Here is a 21,605-nt window from a genome sequence, read left to right on the forward strand (position 1 = left end):
TTTAATACATTTCGGCTATGCTATGGTACACTCCGCAATAAAAATGACTTTCTTTTAGGTTTTTGTTAATAATTAATACGATTACGAATGAGTAAATTTAGGGATTCTGCCTGTTCTTGGAAAGATCTTTTCCTTTTCTTTTTGTAGCTAAAATAAAAAGGAAACAACCTCGTGATTGCAAGAAGTTGCTAAGTTGTCATGGTTGCAGATGTCATCCAAAGATGCATATGTACTTGAGAATTGCAAAAGCTGGATTGAGTGGGAATTGGGAATCAAAGTTGAGAATTTCCCTCTAACTACTAGACCTTTATGTTGAAGCACTTTAATCATTTTATCTTGATTTTGTCTGCGGCCCAAAATTGCATGCCATCTTTTGGTTTCGAATTTTACATCTCAGCATAGAAATGCTTGAAATATGCAGACCTCCGTACAGCCCCATCCTTCTGCTTTTCAACATTTCACCAATGTTTGACTTGCCTCTTTTATCTGTTTCCAGCATCTCATTCTTTGTTGGCTAAAAAAGAAGAAAAGGACCGCCAAAAACAGGAAATAGAAATCACCCTGCACAGCAAACAGATTAACAACGCGTACACAATTTATTGCTCTATACCTTGTTTCACAAAATTTTTGGAACATCCAAAAACTATTCCTCTACCAGGACAGTAATCACAAAAGCCTTCTTACAGGTACAATTATTGGATGCATGCAAGAACATTATTCAAACAGGAAAATGGTCCGACTGGAGCAATTTATCTCAGCAGAAAATGACGTGCATAAGGCCTTTCCTTCATCTGCTTGATTCCATAGGTCTTGCTTTAAATCTTTGCCTGTGACAGTTATGCTTCTAGTTGGTCAATTTTCTTTCACAAAATCACATAATGGGCATGTTCAGTGAACGCAAAACATCCTTGAACTCGAAATCTCGGGTTTGCTTGTTGAACTGTTCAACAAGCTTGTACCTCACATCGTTTAAATAAAAAGATTGGGCAGTCTCTAAAATCCATTCAGCCTCTTCATCAGTAAGCTTGCTGGTGAAAACAATATCTCCTCGGATAAGAACCAAATCTTTGCTTTCTGCAAATTCAGTGTAGAATTTGACAGTTAAGTAGGGAGATGCCTGAGTCCCTCTTGATTTGTAGTCCTCAAGACCAGTGAAAATCATATGTGGCATCTGCACTGTGAAAAAAAATGTGGATGGAGATGTGAGCAGATGAGTAAGCATAACAAGGTCCAGATCAGGTTTTCCATCTACCTTTTAGACAACGAGGTACAGTTAAAAGGAGGATTTGGGACTGCAATATTGTGCAGATTAGTGCTGCCAGCACTCAATGTCGCTTATTAATGCTAAAAAGCATTATTGTAAAATGGTGGTTGCTCAATGCAATGAACAGATAATCACTCAGATCTTAACTTGATAAGGACCATAAACACTATCCTCTTCCGGTGTACCCATTACATGTGAAATAATAATAAAAAAATCATGATAACCAAAAGGCTCAAATCAGCATTGTTATCCATTCAGCAATGCCACAGTCATTATTAATACAATTTTCAGGAGATAACACATGATTGTGCCATAACAATCTAATTCCTAAAAAAACTTGAGTATTAGCATACGATATCATAAAAAGATTTTAAAAAAATAGATATCTAATACATCCCACTCAAATAGGGTTAACAAAACTAAGGAATTTGCTTGCTGTGAAAAAATAACTTTTAGACAAGGCAAGCCTTAAGAATTAACTAGTACATGATGTCAGTCAAAGCTAGTCATCAAAGTTCAGAAATCTAACCTTGAGCAAACATTGTTGTATAACCACTTCCTCTCCACAAAGGAATGACAAAATATTTGCTGAAGAAAAGAAGCAGGGCCAGTAAAAATAAGGAAGGAAAACATATATGTCCAACACAAAACAACATATGGTTGAATTACCAATCTGCAGCTCTTTGCACCAACAACTGATAAAGCTTGGCTTTCATGGATGCCCCGATATGTCCCCTTCCCAAATGATACTGACAAAGACAAACTCCACCCATAAGTAATATCCACAATAAAAATCACCCAGAAACTCTATCCATTAATAATACACTATCACTAATTGAGATCCTTCTCAAATATGCAAACATAATGGTTAAGAATAATCATCCCAAATGAAGGCATAGTAAATATATTAAAAATGCTCTTAATTAAAGATGCCGGACTGCACATTGAGAGATATATAGTTAATACTGCGATTAAATTATAATCTCCTTTTATGAAAGTGTTTGAACTCATAAGAAAAGAATATAAACAACTAGTAAATAAATTCAATGTTTAGCTCATAAGCTAATTTCTGGGTTCTTCAAGTAGTGCATTAGTGTTTCACGATCAGAAGAATAATAAATGATTATCATATTCCAAAACATTTGTCTTCATAAAAAGAAATCTCCTTTCTTTACTTTTCCATGAGCTTTGTAGTTTGTAGAACTCATACCAGGTAACGATATGTACTACATAGTTCATTTATGTGACTAAGGTAATGATATGTACTGTGTGAGTTAAACCCCTTACTTCAAAAATTTCTACAGTTTTTTGCTCAGTTAATAATTCAATAGCAAACTCAAACTTGACTCCATTAATATGTATGAAGAAAACAAAACCAACAACATGAAACTCAAGTTAAGCTCAGTTCACACCAATCTAATCTTTAAGTAGGCAGTTTCCAATCAAGTAAGCCAATCTATAGCACCAATCACAAACAAATAAATGAAAATAAAGAATTCTGGTACATTACATCGTCCCAAATGGAGGCGAGATCCTCGGGAGATTTAGTCTTGGCCCGTTCAATATCCATGATTGAATCCAACGGTTTCGGCTCTAATGGAGTGAACCCAGTTGCAAACCTTGATGTTCTAACAAAACCAAGCGAACCCCATTTGAGAAAATGGCCAGGGATGGCAGGTTCTTGTTGTTTTTGGAGATTTGCGCTCTTCAGAGAATGGGTATTGGAACTGCGTTTTATTGTTTGGGTCAGGAGTGTTGATAATGAAGAGGTTCTCGTGAGTCTTGATGATATGCGCTGCATAGTTAAGAATGTTAGCTTCGCAATTGAGCAATCTGGTGAATTGTTGAGGGCAGTTGTATATCGAAGAAAACTTGGTTTGGTTTCTCTGGCTCTTTGAGGAATTTTATCGAACAGTTGTGACGCGAAGCCACGAGAGTTAGGCTCGTGGACTTTGAGAGGGGAGGATAGATCGGCTGCCTGGCAAATGATTTTTGTGCGTGTTCAGAACTAAACGCATCAATTAACTTATGGGCCTATATTGGGCTCAGGTAATCTGGGCCATTTCTGTATTTGACTGCCCAAGGGATGAGAGGGAAAGCAATTGGATATCCAGGGCTTCGTTCATTTTCTGCAATCCATGGATAATCTAAGTTTCCATTAATTTTGACTTACATGTGTTAAGCTTCTATTGGTTTCAATTTCTTAAGAAATTTATTAGGAATAATTACAAAAAAAAAAAACTCATGTTTTCATTTTGTTATTGTAATCTAAAAAATTACACTTTTTATCTTGAATTAAATAAAAATAAAAATAAATAAAAAAGATGATTGTTGTGCAGGTGAAAGGTGAAGAGATTTGGAGGTGGAGAAAGAAGGTACTTCTTGCCTATACTCCTCAATTTCCTTTTTCTTTTTTTACCTGAATCCTCCTTCCTTCTCACTTACTACTACAAATCATCTCTGTTCAATTTTTCTTCTCTCCTCCCTTTTTCTATAACCAAATCCCCCAATCTTTCTTTCTTTTTGTTTTTTCTAATTTCAAAAGCTTCTTTGAGAAAATTCCTTCAAATTTTCCTGTTTTTTCTTCTTCAGAGCCCCCTCTCAAAAAAAATTCTAGAAACCTTAAAGTTGGCAGTATCTCAACCCTTCAATTGAAATCTTTATTATGTCCCTGTGTAGTTACCTGGTTAGAAAGAGGAGAAACTAATCGGGTTACCATGGAGTTGAGGTGAGTTTTAGTGAATGCAAGAGCTTCATCCAGTTTAATTTCTCCATGGATAATGAAGGATGTGAATTGTTATTTAACATGTAAATCTCATTATATAAAGTGTAACTTTTCATAATACAGTGGGAAAATAAAGATACAATCAAATTATAAATATTTTTTTTATTTATAATTATTCCTAATTATTTAGAATTTAAAAACTAATAGAATATTATTAAAATAAATTGCGTATATTTATTTAGTAATTTTTTATTTTTTTTAATTTCTCCGCATTAGCAAAAAAACAATTTATTTTGTTTTGAGAAGTAAAAAAAATTATTTTTTTTGTTATTTTTTTTTACATAATTTTGTTATTATAAACTAATTAGCTAACAATAGATTGATTATTTGAATCTTTTAAATAATTTTTTTTTATAATATTCTATAAATGATAAAATGACAAATTTATTAATAAAACACTGTTAATAATGATAAAAGTATAATGTTTTATAAGCAGGATTAGCAAATTTGATTTTTCATGAAAGTTTCGGTTTTATATGTTTGAGAATTTCTATATTTTACATACAATTTATTTATTTTTGAAGTTTTTCTTTTAAAAAATAAAATAAATAATTATCCGAGAAAAACTAATATTAAGGGAGTGATCGACCATTTTTTGGACACCATATTTTCAATACCAAGGAGATATAACAAGCAAGTACTTTTGACTGTAGTTTTAACACCCAATCTGGCCTAGAGAATCGACTCGAGACCTATACTAATTTGGATTAACATAAAAATCAATCAAGGAATTAGCCCAAAAAAACCTGATAAACTTGGAGGGTTGATTCGAGACCTGATAAACCCGAAGAAACCCGACTCTAAATCAAGACATATAAAAATCAAACTCAATTTCAATTCCAATTCAAAAAACTCTCGAATTTACAATAATTAGAAACACTAAAATATCCAAGAACTAAACATAAAATAAAGGAAAAATATAAATTTTAAATGACATGAGGTCTAAAAGATTACATCTAACAATGGAGAAGTCATCATAGACACTAGCAATATAGTGTCTAAAAAATGGTTAATCACTCCATACTCATGTGTGGATATGGATCGTTTGATCGAGTAAATTAGAGAGGCAATAATGAAATCAAGAGCAGACAGTGAGAAGAAGAGAAACGAAAGAGGGATTTTTGTATGGGTAGCTATAATAGACACTGGCAATGGCTAAAGAGAGAAAGAAAAGAAGGGGCAATTTGTGTGCTTAAAGGTTGTTTATGTGATTATGGAAAACAAGTCATGGTAGTGTGGGAAAGAGAAGAGCGATATTGTGGCTTGGCCTAATTAACAAACCTTATTCTATTAAGATAACTTGTGTAACCAAGGCTAAAAGTTAATTTCATGTTTGTAAACTTGATCTAGATAGGAGATAAGAAGGTGAGATAGCAATGTAGTGTGACAAAAAGATGAATTGTAGGTCATGTGTTGTTTGAGTGGTTGGTGGCATGATCTTTCTTCTTCTTTTTTTTATTTTTTTTTAGTGGTTGATAACATGCCAACACACCATAAGTTATGGGTCATTTGAGTGGTTGGTTTTCTTGATTACAAAACCAAGGCTAAAAGCTTGCATTTATTTTTTTACCTACTTAACTCAGGTTGATCCAAACCAACTCATTTGGCCTATAATCCAGATATTACCTCAAGTTGACTATCAAGTCCGGTTTAAAAATTATGCATGTTACTCTATACATTTCAAATTCAACCCTCATTCCACCACCAAATACCAATGAATCTTATTTATTTACCATGTCACTCCAAAAGGTCATTCTATTGCTTTTTTTTTTTTAGTAATTTTACTATATTATTGGTTTACGCTACGTTGTGGGTTATATTAATTTTTTAATGTAAAAAAAACAAATTTGGGTGTTATTAATATTTTTCTAGTAGAAAAAAAATTAAATCATATAAGAGTTGACTTGATATGATTTGATCAACTTGAAGTGTCAAAATGTAATTTGGATAACCGATAAAAACTTAGTTTGATTTAAAAAAATTAAAGATATCTTTTCAAAAAAAATATTGAGACAGAAACATATTGGATCAACCTGAGTCAACAAGAGTTAACCAGCCAAATCTATAACACAGGTCATGAAATCATGATAACATAATATAAAGCAAATCAAAATAAATTTTGAAATTAAATTCTCAATCAACTTAATGTTGAAGGATGAAATAAAATAAAATTAAAATTAAAAAATATGATATATAAAAAGAACTCGAGGTAACTTATTAAACCCGTGACATAGGTCATAAGACTATAATAATCTCATAGAAAGTAAATCAAAATAAATTATGAAGTTCAATTTCTAATCAACTCAATATTAAAGAATGAAATTGATATTAAAAAAGTGAAAAATAAAACAAATCGATTCAACCTGAGTTAACTCGTTAAACTAATGATCTAGGTCATGAGACTGAAATAACCTCATAAAAAGTAAACTAAAAAATTATTTGAGTCAACTCGGGTTAACTTACAAAACTAGTGACCCAGGTCTATGAGATTAGAATAACCCTATATAAAACAAATAAAAAAAATATAAAGGTCAATTCTTAATCAATCAATTGTTAAAGAAATTGAAAAATACTCAATGTAAAAAAATGATACAATAAAATAACTTGAGTCTACTTTGCCACCAAACTCATGATCTAGGTCATGAGACTACAATAATCTTATAAAAAGCAAACAAAAAAAAACCATGAAACTTATTTCCTAATCAACCAATTGTTATAGGATGAAATAAAAAAAAGACAATTAAAAAAACTAGAGTTAACCGAGTTAACCCGTGAAACCCGTGACATGAGTCATGAGATTAAGATGACCACATTGGAAGCAAACCATAATAAATCATAAAAGCCAACCTCCAATAAACTAAATTTTGTGAGGTGATGCATAATAAAAGCACCATTTTTTTAGCTTTATTTTTTTTAATGTTAATAAAAAAAAGATAAGAAAATAAACTGAGTTAACTCAAGTTAACCAGCCAAACTCATGACCTAGATCATAAGATCGGAATAACCTCATAAAAAATAATATAAGAAAATAACCTGAGTCAACCCGAGGTAATATGCTAAACTTGTAACCCGGATCTATGAGATTGTAATAACTCTATAAAAAAAATAAAAACAAACTATGAATATTAATTCTCAATCAAACAATTGTTGAAAGAATTGAGAAAAAAAATTCAATCTAAGAAAATGACATAATAAAACAACTTAAGTTTACCTAAATTGTTAAACCTGTGACCCTAGTCATGAAACCGAGATAATATTATAAAAAACAAACCAAGACAAATCATAAAGTCTAATTCCTAATCAAACAAATATTAAAAGATGAAATTCAAAAATATCTATTACAAAAAAAGAAAAAATAAACTCATGAAATCAAATGAGTTAACCCGTTAAACCTGTGACACAAGTTATGAGATTGATATGAACATATAAAAAAAATTATAAAAAAATTATAAAGTTTAATTTTTAATAAATTAAATGTTAAAAGATAAAAATAAAAAAAAATATTTTGTGAGTTGGTAGACTGCATACCATCAGCACACCATTCTATTTCTCTTCTTACATGACTTGATCACACACACATTACCTTGCGTATATGACCTAGGAGAGTACTTTGACCATACATTATACCCACTGGGAACAAATTAACATTAATATAAGAAAAATGTGGATGTGCATGGTGCGTCAGTGGTGTCCTGTTAGTCCTTCATTCGCTGGTGTCTTCGCTGGTGTCCTGTCAGTCCATTTCAAGTTGCTAATTATATATATATATAACTCCTTCCCTTCCATTATCTATCTCGAGAAGCAGCTACGTGAAATCTAGGGCAGAAAATGAGTTTCTTGAGACTCTTTTGTGTTTGATATTTATATTGCTTTCATTGGTGTGAGATTGGATCCCTTGATCCATCTATAGTATGAAGGAACCACAAATTCGAGCCGAGGGTGGGTGTAAAATTTACAGTGTCTGGCTGGGAAATAGAAGAAGCTACAATGAAGTTTGGAAGACATAGCTAGGTTTTATCCTGGAGGGCATGATCCTCAGTTTCTGCACCGTAGATGCAGAATCTTTGCCTTTAGAGACGTAGGTTTTATCCTGTAAACGGGCATATTTCGAATCCTGTCCTTTTCCCTATAATAATAATAATAAAAAAAGATGAAGAAGAAGTCAAGCTAGCTTTTCTCTTCCCGGAAACATGAAATACATTACATTATAGTTTTTCTTAGGTTTTCTTGCAACTCTTCTTGTTCTTGGTGACAAATTGACTATTCCATGTTAAAATCTGAACTTAAAATGTCAGAGAAAAGCAGTTTTCAACAAGTTGCCATTGTCTTCTACAATAAGAACACAGGCTTCCTTGTTTTTTCAGCACTGCTTTGGGTAAATTGCAGTGGACTATCTCATCATCTTAGCATGCATCAAGCCCCCTGTAAAGAGTGGACAACAATTCAGTTTGACCTTAAAGCTATCTTTGGATTTATTTATTTTTATAGGTTAAATTAGAATAAGAAAACAAAAGCATGATACCATCTAGTTTGAATAATAATCCATCTAGTTTGAATTCTATACTAGTTTTTTTTTTCTCCCATTGTGATGCTGCGAAATGGTTTTTAAAATCAAGTTTATTTTAGTTATGTTATAATAATGGAAATAGATATTTGTAAAAAAAGATAACAATTTGAAATCTGAAAAAAGAAATATATTTTATCAAATGAATTTTCATTTTCTCATTAATATATTAAAAAAATATTTTTTTTTTATCAACAGCACTTCTTTTGAATACAAAACTAAAGGTTATTAAAATAAATATTCATAAAAATCTAAATTATTTGAATAAAGAGGAAAAATATATGTTTTCGATCAAAACTCTAATATTTCCTTCTTCGTTTATTTCTTATTTGTGTTTTACAAAAATATGATGTTTTATAAGAATCATTGCTTTTTAATCAAAAAGTTTATCATGATCTAAAAAACAAGATTCAATAAAAAATATAAAAAAATTATGACTCAATAATTTATATAAAATAAAAGAACTAATGTAAAAAATATAACAAAATAAATGGTTATTCTCATTTAATATTCATTAGCGTATTGTTTTTCACAAATCTTGTAAATTAGATTCATATATAACAATACACAAAGTAATTAGTAAAATTAATAAAAAGATTATAATCTTATTGAATTAAAATAAAATTTGATGATATTTAAGATATTTTATTTATGGTGAACTTGAAAAAATAAATAGCTAATAGGAGGCAATATAAAAAGATGCTAGACGTTGGCTCTATAAACAATAACTTGTTTGTCTAGCCCATACGAAAAGAGTTCATTGTCAAAGAATCATCTCAATCCAAAAACTTAAACTGTTAAATGAGGTTCCAAGATATGATTTATATTATTTTCTAACACACCCCCTCAAGTGAAAGTCATTTGTGTTTGAAACTTATACAGACCCACATTACTTTGTGCTTGATTTTTATTAAATAAATAGGAATGATGAGATTCGAACTCGTGACCACTTGGTCATCAAAGCTCTGATACCATATCAAAGAATCATCTCAACCTAAAAGCTTAAACTTTTAGATGAGGTCCTAAGATATAATTTATATTATTCTCTAACACTCATGCACGTGTGTGTAACCCTATTTTTAATATATGTTCGCCTCATTCTTTTAATAATATACTTATATTTATCCATACTTCGCGGCAGGTTATTAAAAAAATTTTAAATGTAAAATAAAAATAAAAATATAAAGAATAATTTAAGTGTCTTGGGTCTGGTTATCATGCTAGACCCATGAGCCTTGGGCAGTCAAGTCATACCCAAGAGACTTGGATCTAGCGGCAAAACCAGACTCAAGAAAGTTGGGTCTGGCGGCCAATCCAGACCTAAATCTTTTGAGTCAGATGACGAAGTCAGACTAAAAGACTTGGGTCTGATGGCATGTTAAACCCAAGACCCATGGATCTGATGACTAAGCCAAACCCAATAGCTATTCATGCCATACCTAATAGCCCTCGGTTTGGTGTCCTTGTCAGACCTAATAACTCTGGTCTGGCAGCATGTCTTGACCTAACACGCTTCAACAGCTTTTGGAATAAAAAAAATAAAAAAGATAATGCCCGCATGGTCCTCTGAACATCTATAGTGTAATTCACAGTGCAAACAATTTATATACACAGTATCAGCATAGTGTTTTTCCCACTTATTTTAAAGTATAATATAATAGGTGATGCTTAACGGAAAGTGCATAGTCATTGGGTTTAAATTTTGGCCACTTCTTATTATTGGAAAGTCATGTTTATTGTTATTGTAGAAAAAAAAACCATTTCAATCTTCTTTTTTTTCTATCTAGAAACATCTAAAACATTTGCTATAAACCCAAGTATATATATTTTTAACCCCAAAACACTATAAAATTAGATGAAAAAATAAATTAATAAAAAACTTAAGTCGATAAAGAAAAATCTTAGGTTTGAATTTTTTTTCTGGCAAGATGAAAGTTTCAAATTATTTTCATGGAATTCCACCCTTTATATAAGATAAATTTATTAACTTCAAGATTAGTCTTTTTTATTATTGAAATATATATGATCAATGTTCTTTTATCTTCTTTAAATGCTTATTTTTTTCTCTCTAGTCTTTATTATTTTAATTTTTTGCTAATAATACATTAAAATTTTTTCTTACATAAAATTAATGTGTAATTCACAGGATGACCACTACCAAAGACCTGGTACATACAATTATAACACATAAATTGATAGAAACATTAAATACCAGGATGAAATAACAGAGTAAAGTTCGTTCGAGAATAAAAAAAAAGCAGCACAGTAGGATGAACAATGCATCCACAGTGAATCAAAACAGAATCCATAGCGTAAGTGGGTTTTGATTTTTTTTTGTTTTTTGTTTTAATTTTAATTTGCCTATAATCAGAGAAAGGAAGAGAGAATAGCGTCATTGTTGCCTTGTGATCCACTACAGTAACTCCAGGAAGCAAAAAAAGAACCTGAAAGCGTGACCAGCTAGTAGCCTAGTACTGCTATATTCTAAGATAACAAGCAAACAAACAAATAAAAAAACAAATAATACTGTAGTTACTGTGCAGCAAATGATTAACACTGATTATCACGTTTTAAAATTAATTTTTTTAAAATTCTAATTTATTATTGTTAAAAATAAATTTTAAAAAATAAAAAATATATTATTTTGATATAAAAATATTTTAAAAATCAATATCTATCCTAATCTCAAACATGTCAAAGTAATATTAGAGAAACACAATAGGCTAAAATGATATTTGAAAATGTGGTAATAATTATTTTTCAAAGTAATTTTTGTTCAGAAATATATTAAAATAATTTTTTATTTTTTAAAAATTATTTTTAAGATTAAAGTGTCAAAACAATAAAAAACATAAAACAAAATTAATTTTAAATAATAAAATTTAAACTTTAATCAACCTCCATTTCCATTGAGTGTGACAGAATATTTGTGACATGTTCCACAATTAGATTTCGTACTATGTCCGACATTCATGAGCTCACTTTATTAGAAATATAGCAGTTAATTAAAGCATATGCCATTAATTGCAATTTGCTGGGCTACACAGGATTTATTTTATTTTATTTTATTTTATTTATTACACATCGAAGAGAGCAACTAGAGCGCGCGCATATGGAAATCAGGCTAAATCTCAGCAAGTACAGACCGCCACCTCAGCAAACCAAGATCAGCTGTTCCAGCCCACAGAAATCGCGGCCTGCTTACACATGTCACAGGGAAAGTGGGCACCCACTAGGAATTAAGTAACTTTTTGACACAGTGGCATGGGCGAATCTATGCACACACTTCTCTTTTTCAGGTCCCATAAATCTGGTGGATGCCCAGTAGGAGAGAGTATAGAGTAATAATATTGACGGTCCATGCAGCTTTTACTGCACTCACACAAAAAGCGCTTTCCCTCCACGTATACCAACCAACCCTTTTTATGTTTTGTTTTTTCAATGTTTTGATTTCCGAGCGTTTTCGGGATTATACTATTTTTTAATATATATATATATATATATATATATATATAAATTAAAATATTAATTTAAATAAACTAACTTAAAATTATTGTGAAAATTAAATGAAAATAACTTCATCAACTCCATCACAGGTCTAAAAATAATTTGAGTAAATAATAAAAATATTACTTGATTAAAAAAATTCAAGATAACATCTTTTTTAAATAAAAATATTAAGACAATAACATAATGCGTCGATACAAATCAATCTGAGTTAATCTTTTAAGTTTATAACTCGAGTTATGAAACTATGATAATTTTAAATAAAATAAGTCAAAATAAATTATAAAGCTTAATTATTAATAAATTTATTATTGAATGATGAAATTGAAAAAAAATCAATTTAGAAAAAAAACAATAAAATAATATTTTTGAACAAAATTACAAATTTAAATAACATTATAAAAATATTATCTGTAGTCTCGTAAGGCGTTTCTAAACTCTGATTACCCTAAAATTTTAATATGAGATATAACAATATACAAAAAGACTCTTAATATAATTGATATCATAAATATAGACAGATTTTTTTAAAAAAAAATCAGAATTTAGGCGAAATTTATGAAACAGATGAAGATTTCAAGTGAAAATAAATATATTTCAATTTATTTTATTTTTTAAACTAGATAGAGATATTCCGGCCATAACAAAACATCTGGAGAAGGAAAGCGAATTGGCTACTGATGGTTTTATGAGCTACAATACCAATGGTTGAGCTTGATATACCAACCTGGTTCTTTTTCTTCTTTTTTTCATTTTTTTTGGCTCTCTCTCTCTCTCTCTCTCTCTCTCTCTCTCTCTCTCTATGCATAATTAATTTTTCCTTCGAGGCTTCACGGGTGTTGATTCTCTCCTCTTTTTTTACATGGCAATCTGTCCCTCAACAAACTTTCACAACTGAGCCTTGACTTGTGTGTGTGTGTCAGTGTGTGTGTGTGTATATATATTTCTTCTACTATTTCTTCTTTGTCCTAAGCTACCCATGTATACAACAATCATGCCTGCTCTTTCTTCTTCTTCTTCTTCTATTTGCACTTTCTTGCTTGTTTTCTTACTTGTTGTAAGAGCCTCAAATTGTGCAGCCAAAGCCACCAAGAGCTCTCGCCCTCCACGCCAATTGTCTGTTGATTACTATGCTAAAAAGTGCCCTCAACTTGAGCAACTTGTTGGTTCAGTCACTTCCCAACAGTTCAAAGAAGCACCAGTCTCAGGGCCAGCCACCATTCGCCTGTTCTTTCATGACTGCTTTGTAGAAGTAATCTCGATTCCACATTCTCTATTATCCTTGCCATGCATGCTCTATGCTTTAGCTTATAATCATGCTACATTTTTTGTAGCATAAATTAATTGATAAATTACCATCTTACAAATTTGATGCGTGGTTATATTGAAGGGCTGTGATGCATCAGTATTGATATCAACAAACCCTGGAAGTAAAGAGTTGGCAGAGAAGGATGCAGAGGACAATAAGGACTTGAGGGTGGAAGGATTTCAGACTATAAGCAAGGCCAAGGACTTGGTGGAGAGAAAGTGCCCTGGTATTGTTTCTTGTGCAGACATTCTTGCAATTGCAGCCAGAGATTATGTCCACCTCGTATGTGCCTCATTTTCCTCCTCCTTCAATATCATACTCATCATTTCTGTTTTATGCTCTCGAATATATTTCTCCACACCAAATGTATCTCCATGTTGAAGTTTGAGTTTCCTTGTTCTATGCTCAAATTGCAAGCTGCTATGATGTTATTACACAGTCTGCTTAGAAAAATAAAACAGCTTAATTTCCCTCTTCTGTTTTGGTGTAAACATATTTGCTACATAATGTTTCCTCTGTAGAAAGGTGGAGAAAAAAGTAGTTTGGTCATTTTTTAGGACAAAAACATGTAAACTTAGCATAAAAGGACACAAAAGGAGAACATTCATGTTTCTATTTTCTCTTTCTGTCACTTGAATCACAGGTCTGCTTTGAACAGCTAAAGCCACTATGCCTGTAATTTGTCCTAACCATAACAACATTGAAACTTCCAGTCTTCTGGGCTGGTTAGATCAGGTCACCATGGGAGACAAGGTTAATGATTAGTATTGGCATGTAAATTAATAGGGACAATCGAATCTCGTGATTTTATTAATTGCATTGAAAAATACCAAACACCTCTTTCATGATGTCAATACAAGAGGACAAGAACATCCATGTCGTGTTTCCAGCTTGTTCTGATTTCACATCAGGATAAAAGAACTTCTAATTTTTATTATTACAGGATGAGATTCTTTCAATTACTAATTACTAAAACAACATTGTCATCATCAAATAATGATATTTTTTTGTCCAATAGCATCATTATCTATTAACCAAGGTTTCATGCCCTGGTTTCATCTGTTATGTTTATGTGGCTCAGGCAGGAGGTCCTTACTACCAGGTGAAGAAAGGGAGGTGGGATGGGAAAATATCAATGGCATCTAGGGTGCCGTACAACATCCCTCGTGCAAATTTCACCATTGATCAACTACTAAAACTCTTCAACTCTAAAGGACTAACACTTGAGGACCTAGTCGTTCTTTCTGGTGCTCATACATTTGGATTTGCTCACTGTAAGCAATTTGCTAGCCGACTCTACAATTACCGTGGCACTAAACAGCCTGATCCTGGCATGGATCCAAGGCTACTAAAAGCTCTTAAAATGTCCTGCCCACAATTCGGTGGGAATCCAGACATTATTGCACCGTTTGATGTTACCACTCCGTTCTTGTTTGATCATGCTTATTATGGGAATTTAGAGGCTAAATTGGGGTTGTTGGCCTCGGACCAAGCTCTATTTTTGGACCCAAGAACCAAGCCCTTGGTTCAACAATTAGGAAAGGATAAGAAAAGTTTCTTCCAAGCATTTTCAATAGCTATGGAGAAAATGGGCTCAATTGGTGTGAAAAGGGGAAGAAGACATGGAGAGACGAGGAGAGTTTGCAGTATGCATACATAATTGGATTTTTTTTTTTTTTAATTTCCTTATTTTCTCGTTGTGGTAGATGTTTTGTGCTTTAATATTTTGGGGTTTGAAATTTGTAGTGAATGTCAGGAGATTTTGAGATAACTCATTCACGGAATAACATTCATCATATATATAATTTATCTTCAAACTTTTATTTCAATGGAGTACTGAAACAAATATAGGGGTCAGTCTTCGTAATGTGTTAGCTTTGGATATTCATTCACCCAAAGAACAGAGGACCCAAGATGGTCTACGAATTGCTCGATTCAAAGAACGAATATCCTTCCAAGCCGAGGAAACCTTTTGCTATATAGAAATTTGTTTCCTTCAGAGAGTCCCTTGGCTAATTCATGGTCAAATAAATAAGGATAAGACTATTATTATTAGGGAAAATTATTTTAAATCTCCTCAAGGTTAGCCTCAGCTGTTGGTATGAGGGCAAGATGGTTCTGTTGGTGTTTGAGATTTGTGTGGGTGAAGGATGTTGGCAAGGCTGAGCAGTGTTGATCGGTTATGGTGGTGGTCAAATGGGTGGATGTACAATTGTAGAAGAGAAAGGTACCGGTGACTAGAGAAGTAGTTGTGCTTGGAGGCGATGAAGGGGCTGATCAGTGATGATGATTTGGGAGAGGGAGACGGTTCTTTCCCTTTTTCAATTTGCTCCTTTTCTCCACTTTTTTAAAAAAGAAAAAAGAAAAACAACACAAACTTAAATTAAATTATCGAATTGTTTACTTACGTTTAATTAAAAGAATAAAAAAACCTAACAGAAAAATTGAAGCGATGAAAAATTTCAATTATAATTCACTTCTAATTATCCCTCTAACATACAAAATTTGACTAGTTAAAACTTCATAAAATCTCCCCTTTTCCATCCTTTGCGAAGGCCACAAACTCTTCAAATCAGAACCATGAGAGCCGAAGTCCAGCGAGACACCACTGCAAGTGTCGAGGTCACTTCTCAATTCTAACTCTCTTTTTTTTAGCCTTCACTCTGCTGCTGATTGCATTTAATTTTAAACAACCCTTCTTTTTTTGTTTTTTCTGTGTTTATGGTGTGATTGACTTTTAGTTTTTGAGTTAAACAAATAAATAAATGTGGACAGAAGGCCCCTCGTAATCATGAAATACATGCAGTTTAAAATTTATTGCATGAACAATAGCTGTGTTTTGCTAGAACTAGTTCATTCTTCTCTATGTTCCTGATACTGAAATTGCTTCAGAATTCATTGTGTGATCTATTGTCTTCCTGAAATCCCCCTTTGTTTTTGTTTAGATGGTGTATTCGGAGCAGTGATGACTACTTTCTATCCTTGTCCTTCCCTTTTTGTGCAGCTCCTTTTTACTTTGAGGCCCATTCCATAACTTTGATGCTTCGGACGGTTATAAGGTTACTGTCATGATTAATGCCCTATATTCTGGGGCAGAGTTCAATGACTAAAATCTGCAGAAAAATCATATCATGCATATGAAATTATTGAGAATCTGCTGAGCCGAACTATTAGCCAGCAGGCCAGCCCTCATCAAGCCCCTTGGCTGTCCACTAGTACAAGGTTCGAAATGATTGATGTAATGTGATCATGCAATTGGATAAGGGAAATTATTGAATAGATGTTACTCAATTTCTGTACTCAAATACCATGCATATGAAACTGCTACTTCTACGCCACTCGTTTCTGATTCTAATAAGAAAAGGACTGATGGCCACTCCATTATTTAGGTGTATAATTATATGCCAGAGCAAACCACTCTACTTCTTTCTAGGTGTAATGAATCACATAATTGATTATTACGGCTTGTTTGGTGTGGTAGCCACAGCTATTCCGGCAACAACACACCCCTCCTTTCCTAAAAACATTCATTGCTTTCTAAAGAAATTCATCCAAAATTATCTCTACTAGTGGGGTCCTGAATCAAACCCAGCTGTGTGTTCACTTTACTCCGTCAGAAATTAAAGAGAAAATAATTACAAGTACCTCACAGCATCAGCTCTGGTTGCAAATGCTGAAGCAGTATTGCCATTGTGAGATAGTTTTGCTGCAGAATTATCAGGAGGTTCTAAACTCTCACTGATTCCCGCAGAAACTTCAAATAATCCACACATGATGCACAACCAATCTTTCATCAAGCCTTTGTAGCTTGTTCTTCTTGAACTCTGCGACATAAACAAGAAACAAGATATTCACATCATGAAACGTCTCCAGCAAGGAGAGAATTTTAATTTAAGAACAAGGAAGGATATATTGAAAGTTTTTGGAAGGCCGAAAGTATACGAAATCAATTAAGGACCACACCATCATAATCAACAAATTACAAAACTCAATAAGAACAATAACTCAGAAGGTGCAAGAACTCCCTTAGACGGGTCCAGTTCATGGTTTCTGCAGTACGATAATAAACTGTTTAAATCTCCCAGGTGCTGAAAAGCATATGAACAAGGGATGTGTCAATACCTCCATACACCCTGTTACGTTGCAGCACACAAGTAACCCAGCGTTGCAATCATTCTCTATGTCACACGAATAAGCACTTGTTCATGAAAAAAAAAAACGATTCAACCACTGCAATTATAAGCTTATCCAACTCACCAGTGAGTTAAGCGGTCTGCTGATACTTGTACCGCCAGCTCCGCTCTCGCGAGACGAGGCCTAATATTCAGCTAAAAAGAATGTTATATCTAACACCATCATCATCAACATATGGATAGATAGAACTTAAAAAACCTTGATCAAATACACACCAGGATAAAAGCAGAAGAACTTAATACCTCCGCAACCACGAGTGGCCGAGAGGCTTCTTTATCCGACAAATACACGCCAGGATAACGCTAAACGCAAGCAAAAACAAATTAAATTCTCTAAGTATCATCTAAAACTGCAAGTTCAGATTAAAAGAGAAGCAATTGAGTATGTTATCTAACTCATTTCGAAGCCGAAAACTTTGAGTAATCAATTCCAAGGATTTCCCAGCCCTCGGAATTTAAAAGACCGCCTCGCACAGTTTGCTTCACAGAACACAAATTCCATAATAGTAACAATAATTACAATTCCTAAATCTCTAATTTGAAGGAAACAAAAGAAAGGAAATTCCTTTGTTGGAGGAGTTTCGTTACAATACAAGAGCTGCGAGCTGCTTCGAGAAATCCAATCCCTAGCGTTTCAATTTAAACAAAAACAAAACACAAAACACAAATTATTAATAAAATTAGATGTGGAGATTAACAAGTGGCGGAATAAATGGCTTACTATCATCGTTGGCGTCTGGTGTGTGTTTAGAATCGGAGGCGGAGTCTAGGATTGCTAAAAGGTTCTCCTCCATTCATGCGAAAATGGAAAAAGAATTCCGTTGCCGGGACTTGAACCCGGGTCGCTCGGGTGAGAGCCGAGTATCCTAACCAACTAGAATACAACGGATTCTTGATTCAAGTCTATTTAATACAATATAATACTACATTACAATATTTTATAGACAAAATAAACTTAGAAAGAGACGTTTAATTTAATTTTTAAGGTGTTTTTTTATTTTAAAAAATATTTTTAATATCAGACACTTAAGAATAATTTTTAAAAAAATCAATTAAAATATAAAAAAAGTCAAGATTTTTCAAAATTCTAGTTCACGGACAAACACTATCCATGATAGTGCTCATTCCAAAGCGAGTTGCTTTTTGATCTCCATAAACCAGCCATGTGGGACATATTTTACTATAGCACGATCACCAAAATGATACTATTCTTTTCGATTCATGGAGAACATTAAAGGATTTTTAGTTATACAAATAGAGATATTATCTTTTCAATATATATATATATATATAATCACTAGTCGAAGGGACACGTATTACTCAATTGTAGACCTTAATACGTGATAAATGAAGCCCAAATTAATCGAAATTAATACACAGATAAAATTTATGTTTACAGGCTCAAGTGGGAAGAACCATGCCATTAAAAAAAATGCCTTTTTTTATATTAGAAAGACAAATAGTATATATATTAAATAAATAAAAAACAACTCCTGATTTTCAATAATAACTCATCAACATTAAAAACACTTATCATTATTAGGTTATTAGATAATTAATGTCAATAATTCTACCCACCTTAATTTCCATGTAACTTGGAAAATATCATGGCTATAAAAACGATCATAGCTTTAGAATAGGGTTGGCATTCTCTAATTAAAAATCCTCTCTTTTCATCATTTTTACTTGTACTATGGCATCCACTGTCTTTTCATGTTCATAGTCCTCTCTCCACCAAATTAGTCACGAGCTTCTTCTTCAACTACCTTGACTTACTACACAAAATGTTAAAAGGCTTGGAGAAACACCCCCCCATGTACTGAAGTCTTTCTTATAATTTACTGTAGACTTTCACCTTTTCTTTTACCGAGACTTTTTTTTTATCTCGCTTTTGAATTGCCAAATTAGAAATTTAAATTAATTTTTTGATTAAAAGACAGAAGATCAAAGTGAGAAAAATAAAGGGAATGAGTGACTTTAACAAAGTTTAGGTGAAATGTTCAATGTAGTCCCCAAACTTTCTCAATTGTATGTGTTTGGTCCCTTCAATTTTTAAAATTTAAGAACAAAGTAAATTTTGATCCCAAACTCTATATTCCTTTTTTTTTTTATCACTAGTTTGAGAGAGAAGAGAGAAAAACGTTGAATTTCAACGATAGTGGGAGAAAATCATCATTTACACCGATTATGCCTGCAGAAAAAGATGATTTTGGTGTTAATGTGTTCCTCTAAATGAAAAGTTTTGTTTTTTCCATTAAATTTGCTTGATATGATAGATCTGAGCCTGAAAATAATTTTAGCATTGGGTTGATTATGAGTTTTATGGCTATTTTTAGGTTGTTTGAGGCCATAAATATATTTTACAATGTGTTTAGGGGTTATTTTGGTTTTTTGAGTTGATGAAAATGAGTTTTCTTAGTCTAAAACATAACAACTTGACTTTTTGATTATTAGAAGTCGCTGGAATTTAGACAGGACAGGTGACGCATCACCTACTATTTATTTTTTCAAAAAATCAAAGGGTTGACAACACATAAGAAAATAGTAAAAAATAATAATATGGCCCAGGGTGGGCTACTCCAAACATACATGTCCGTGCCTTTTACTTAAGATCTTTGCGCTCTTGCTCAATCAAGCTCGTGTGCCTGAGCCTTTTTTCTTTTGCTATTTTTTTCCAAAACTTTACCCATCATAATTAGATCTTTATTGATTTTTCTTGCTTATTCTTTTTAATTTCATCGTTTAATATTTTGTTGATTATTAATTGGGTAACATAATTTGTTTCAGTTTTGTATTTTATTCCAATTACCCTGATATTTGATTGGTTTTCAGTTTTATAGTGTCTATTTTAGATAAAATAATTATTAAAAAAAATATTTTATCCAATGAAGTCCTTGATCTTGATACAAGTTTGGTCGATTAATTTTAGTTGGCTAGGAATCGAACTTCATAATTTTTTTGTTATATAGATAGTTCTTAATTTATTTAATTAAATGCATAAATGAACTTTATGATTTGTGTTTGAGAATTTTTTTCATGTTAAAGAACATGTAGAAAATGCTATCATAATGAAAAAATACTATCCGATACGCGGCAAAGTGCGCGTTAGATATCTAGTGCTTATTAAACGTTATCTTATCCTGATACATTTTCCAACATGATCCAATAGCCTAGAGCTCATAATCACGGGGGATTAATTTAAAATATAAAATGATAATTTTTTTAAAGTAGTATAATAGAAATAAAATTTTTGTGAAATAGCACAATTTAATTTAGGAAATAACACAATTTATAGAACATACGCGACTTTTGTGAAATGCCCTTTTTTTTCCTATGCTATAGTGGAAAAGGACCATAATTCACAAGAACATTATGTAGTCTTAGTAAGAGGAGGAAGGGTTAAGAATTTACCCGGTATGAGATATCACATTGTTCAAGAACCTTAGATGCTCAACTTCACTCCTTGGGCGGGAAAGGAATCTTTTTTAAAATGTAATGGAATCAATTTTAATATATTTATTTAAAAATATTTTAAATTTTAATTTAAAAAATGATATTTTAAAAACAAATAAATATCAGTCTTAATATCAAGTTGTGATAAAAAAAAGATATTTATTTACATTTAAAAGCTGTTTTAAATTTTAAAATTAAAAAATGCATCTACTCAATAAAAAGTATTATCTTTATCACAACTACAATAAATACAATATTTATTTATTTTTAAAAGATAAGATTTTTAAAATAAATAAACATTAGTCTCCATCTCAAGTTGTGATAAAAATAATATTGATTTAAATTCAAAAGCTATTTTCAATTTGAAGATCGAAAAGAATGTGATATTCAATAGCATTAATGTGTTTGTGTACCCATCCATTAAAAAATAATTTGTTTGGAAGAATTTATGAAGCATCCTTTCAAGAAGTTATAACATAGATCATATCATAGAGGTAACATGCATGCAGAATCACTTTAAGTTGTAAACG

At 31.9% G+C, this 21,605-nt stretch overlaps 3 protein-coding genes and 1 non-coding gene across 31 annotated transcripts; 1 reads left to right on the top strand and 3 right to left on the bottom strand.

Moving 5' to 3' along the window:
• Positions 1 to 575: 575 nt before the first annotated feature.
• Positions 576 to 3,272, bottom strand: LOC133698731 (uncharacterized). Its single transcript, XM_062121763.1, has 4 exons — positions 2,775 to 3,272; positions 1,934 to 2,013; positions 1,794 to 1,852; positions 576 to 1,176 (listed from the first exon to the last, which is right to left on the bottom strand). Exons 1-4 carry the CDS (start codon positions 3,063 to 3,065, stop codon positions 872 to 874), a joined length of 735 nt encoding a protein of 244 aa, XP_061977747.1. The 5' UTR covers positions 3,066 to 3,272; the 3' UTR covers positions 576 to 871.
• A 9,563-nt stretch (positions 3,273 to 12,835) lies between these two features.
• Positions 12,836 to 15,258, top strand: LOC133698320 (peroxidase 19). Its single transcript, XM_062121199.1, has 3 exons — positions 12,836 to 13,372; positions 13,511 to 13,711; positions 14,511 to 15,258. The coding sequence occupies exons 1-3, from the start codon at positions 13,100 to 13,102 to the stop codon at positions 15,087 to 15,089; spliced, it is 1,053 nt and encodes a 350-aa protein (XP_061977183.1). The 5' UTR covers positions 12,836 to 13,099; the 3' UTR covers positions 15,090 to 15,258.
• Positions 15,222 to 18,483, bottom strand: LOC133698321 (uncharacterized). Of its 28 annotated transcripts, none has more exons than XM_062121201.1 (5): positions 18,344 to 18,483; positions 17,687 to 18,248; positions 17,552 to 17,607; positions 17,075 to 17,253; positions 15,222 to 15,771 (listed from the first exon to the last, which is right to left on the bottom strand). In XM_062121201.1, exons 3-5 carry the CDS (start codon positions 17,555 to 17,557, stop codon positions 15,519 to 15,521), a joined length of 438 nt encoding a protein of 145 aa, XP_061977185.1. In that variant the 5' UTR covers positions 17,558 to 17,607; positions 17,687 to 18,248; positions 18,344 to 18,483; the 3' UTR covers positions 15,222 to 15,518. The 28 variants fall into 28 exon arrangements, 2 of the variants coding, with proteins under 2 accessions (XP_061977185.1, XP_061977184.1); XR_009843086.1 differs by lacking the exons at positions 15,222 to 15,771; positions 17,552 to 17,607 and having other exon boundaries at positions 16,864 to 17,253; positions 17,687 to 17,746; positions 17,866 to 17,925; positions 18,019 to 18,248; XR_009843090.1 differs by lacking the exons at positions 15,222 to 15,771; positions 17,552 to 17,607 and having other exon boundaries at positions 16,864 to 17,517; positions 17,687 to 17,746; positions 17,866 to 17,925; positions 18,019 to 18,248.
• On the bottom strand, positions 18,439 to 18,511 carry TRNAE-CUC (transfer RNA glutamic acid (anticodon CUC)). Its single transcript has one exon. It is a non-coding gene; the product is annotated as a tRNA-Glu (tRNA).
• Positions 18,512 to 21,605: the final 3,094 nt, after the last annotated feature.

This window comes from Populus nigra, chromosome 7 (assembly GCF_951802175.1).
Source record: "Populus nigra chromosome 7, ddPopNigr1.1, whole genome shotgun sequence".
NCBI lineage: Eukaryota > Viridiplantae > Streptophyta > Magnoliopsida > Malpighiales > Salicaceae > Populus > Populus nigra.

Bases quoted from the DNA above. Each gene is read 5' to 3' on its own strand.
- LOC133698731 (XM_062121763.1), bottom strand. From the start codon at position 3,065: ATGCAGCGCATATCATCAAGACTCACGAGAACCTCTTCATTATCAACA. The intron at 1,853-1,933 runs GTAATTCAACCA...TCTTTTCTTCAG, and splicing joins GTGCAAAGAGCTGCAGATTG to CAAATATTTTGTCATTCCTT. The intron at 1,177-1,793 runs GTTAGATTTCTG...TTTTTTTCACAG, and splicing joins TACAACAATGTTTGCTCAAG to TGCAGATGCCACATATGATT.
- LOC133698320 (XM_062121199.1), top strand. From the start codon at position 13,100: ATGTATACAACAATCATGCCTGCTCTTTCTTCTTCTTCTTCTTCTATT. The intron at 13,373-13,510 runs GTAATCTCGATT...GTTATATTGAAG, and splicing joins TTCATGACTGCTTTGTAGAA to GGCTGTGATGCATCAGTATT. The intron at 13,712-14,510 runs GTATGTGCCTCA...TATGTGGCTCAG, and splicing joins CCAGAGATTATGTCCACCTC to GCAGGAGGTCCTTACTACCA.
- LOC133698321 (XM_062121200.1), bottom strand. From the start codon at position 17,262: ATGTCGCAGAGTTCAAGAAGAACAAGCTACAAAGGCTTGATGAAAGAT. The intron at 15,772-17,074 runs GTACTTGTAATT...TTTTTAAAAAAG, and splicing joins ACCAGAGCTGATGCTGTGAG to TGGAGAAAAGGAGCAAATTG.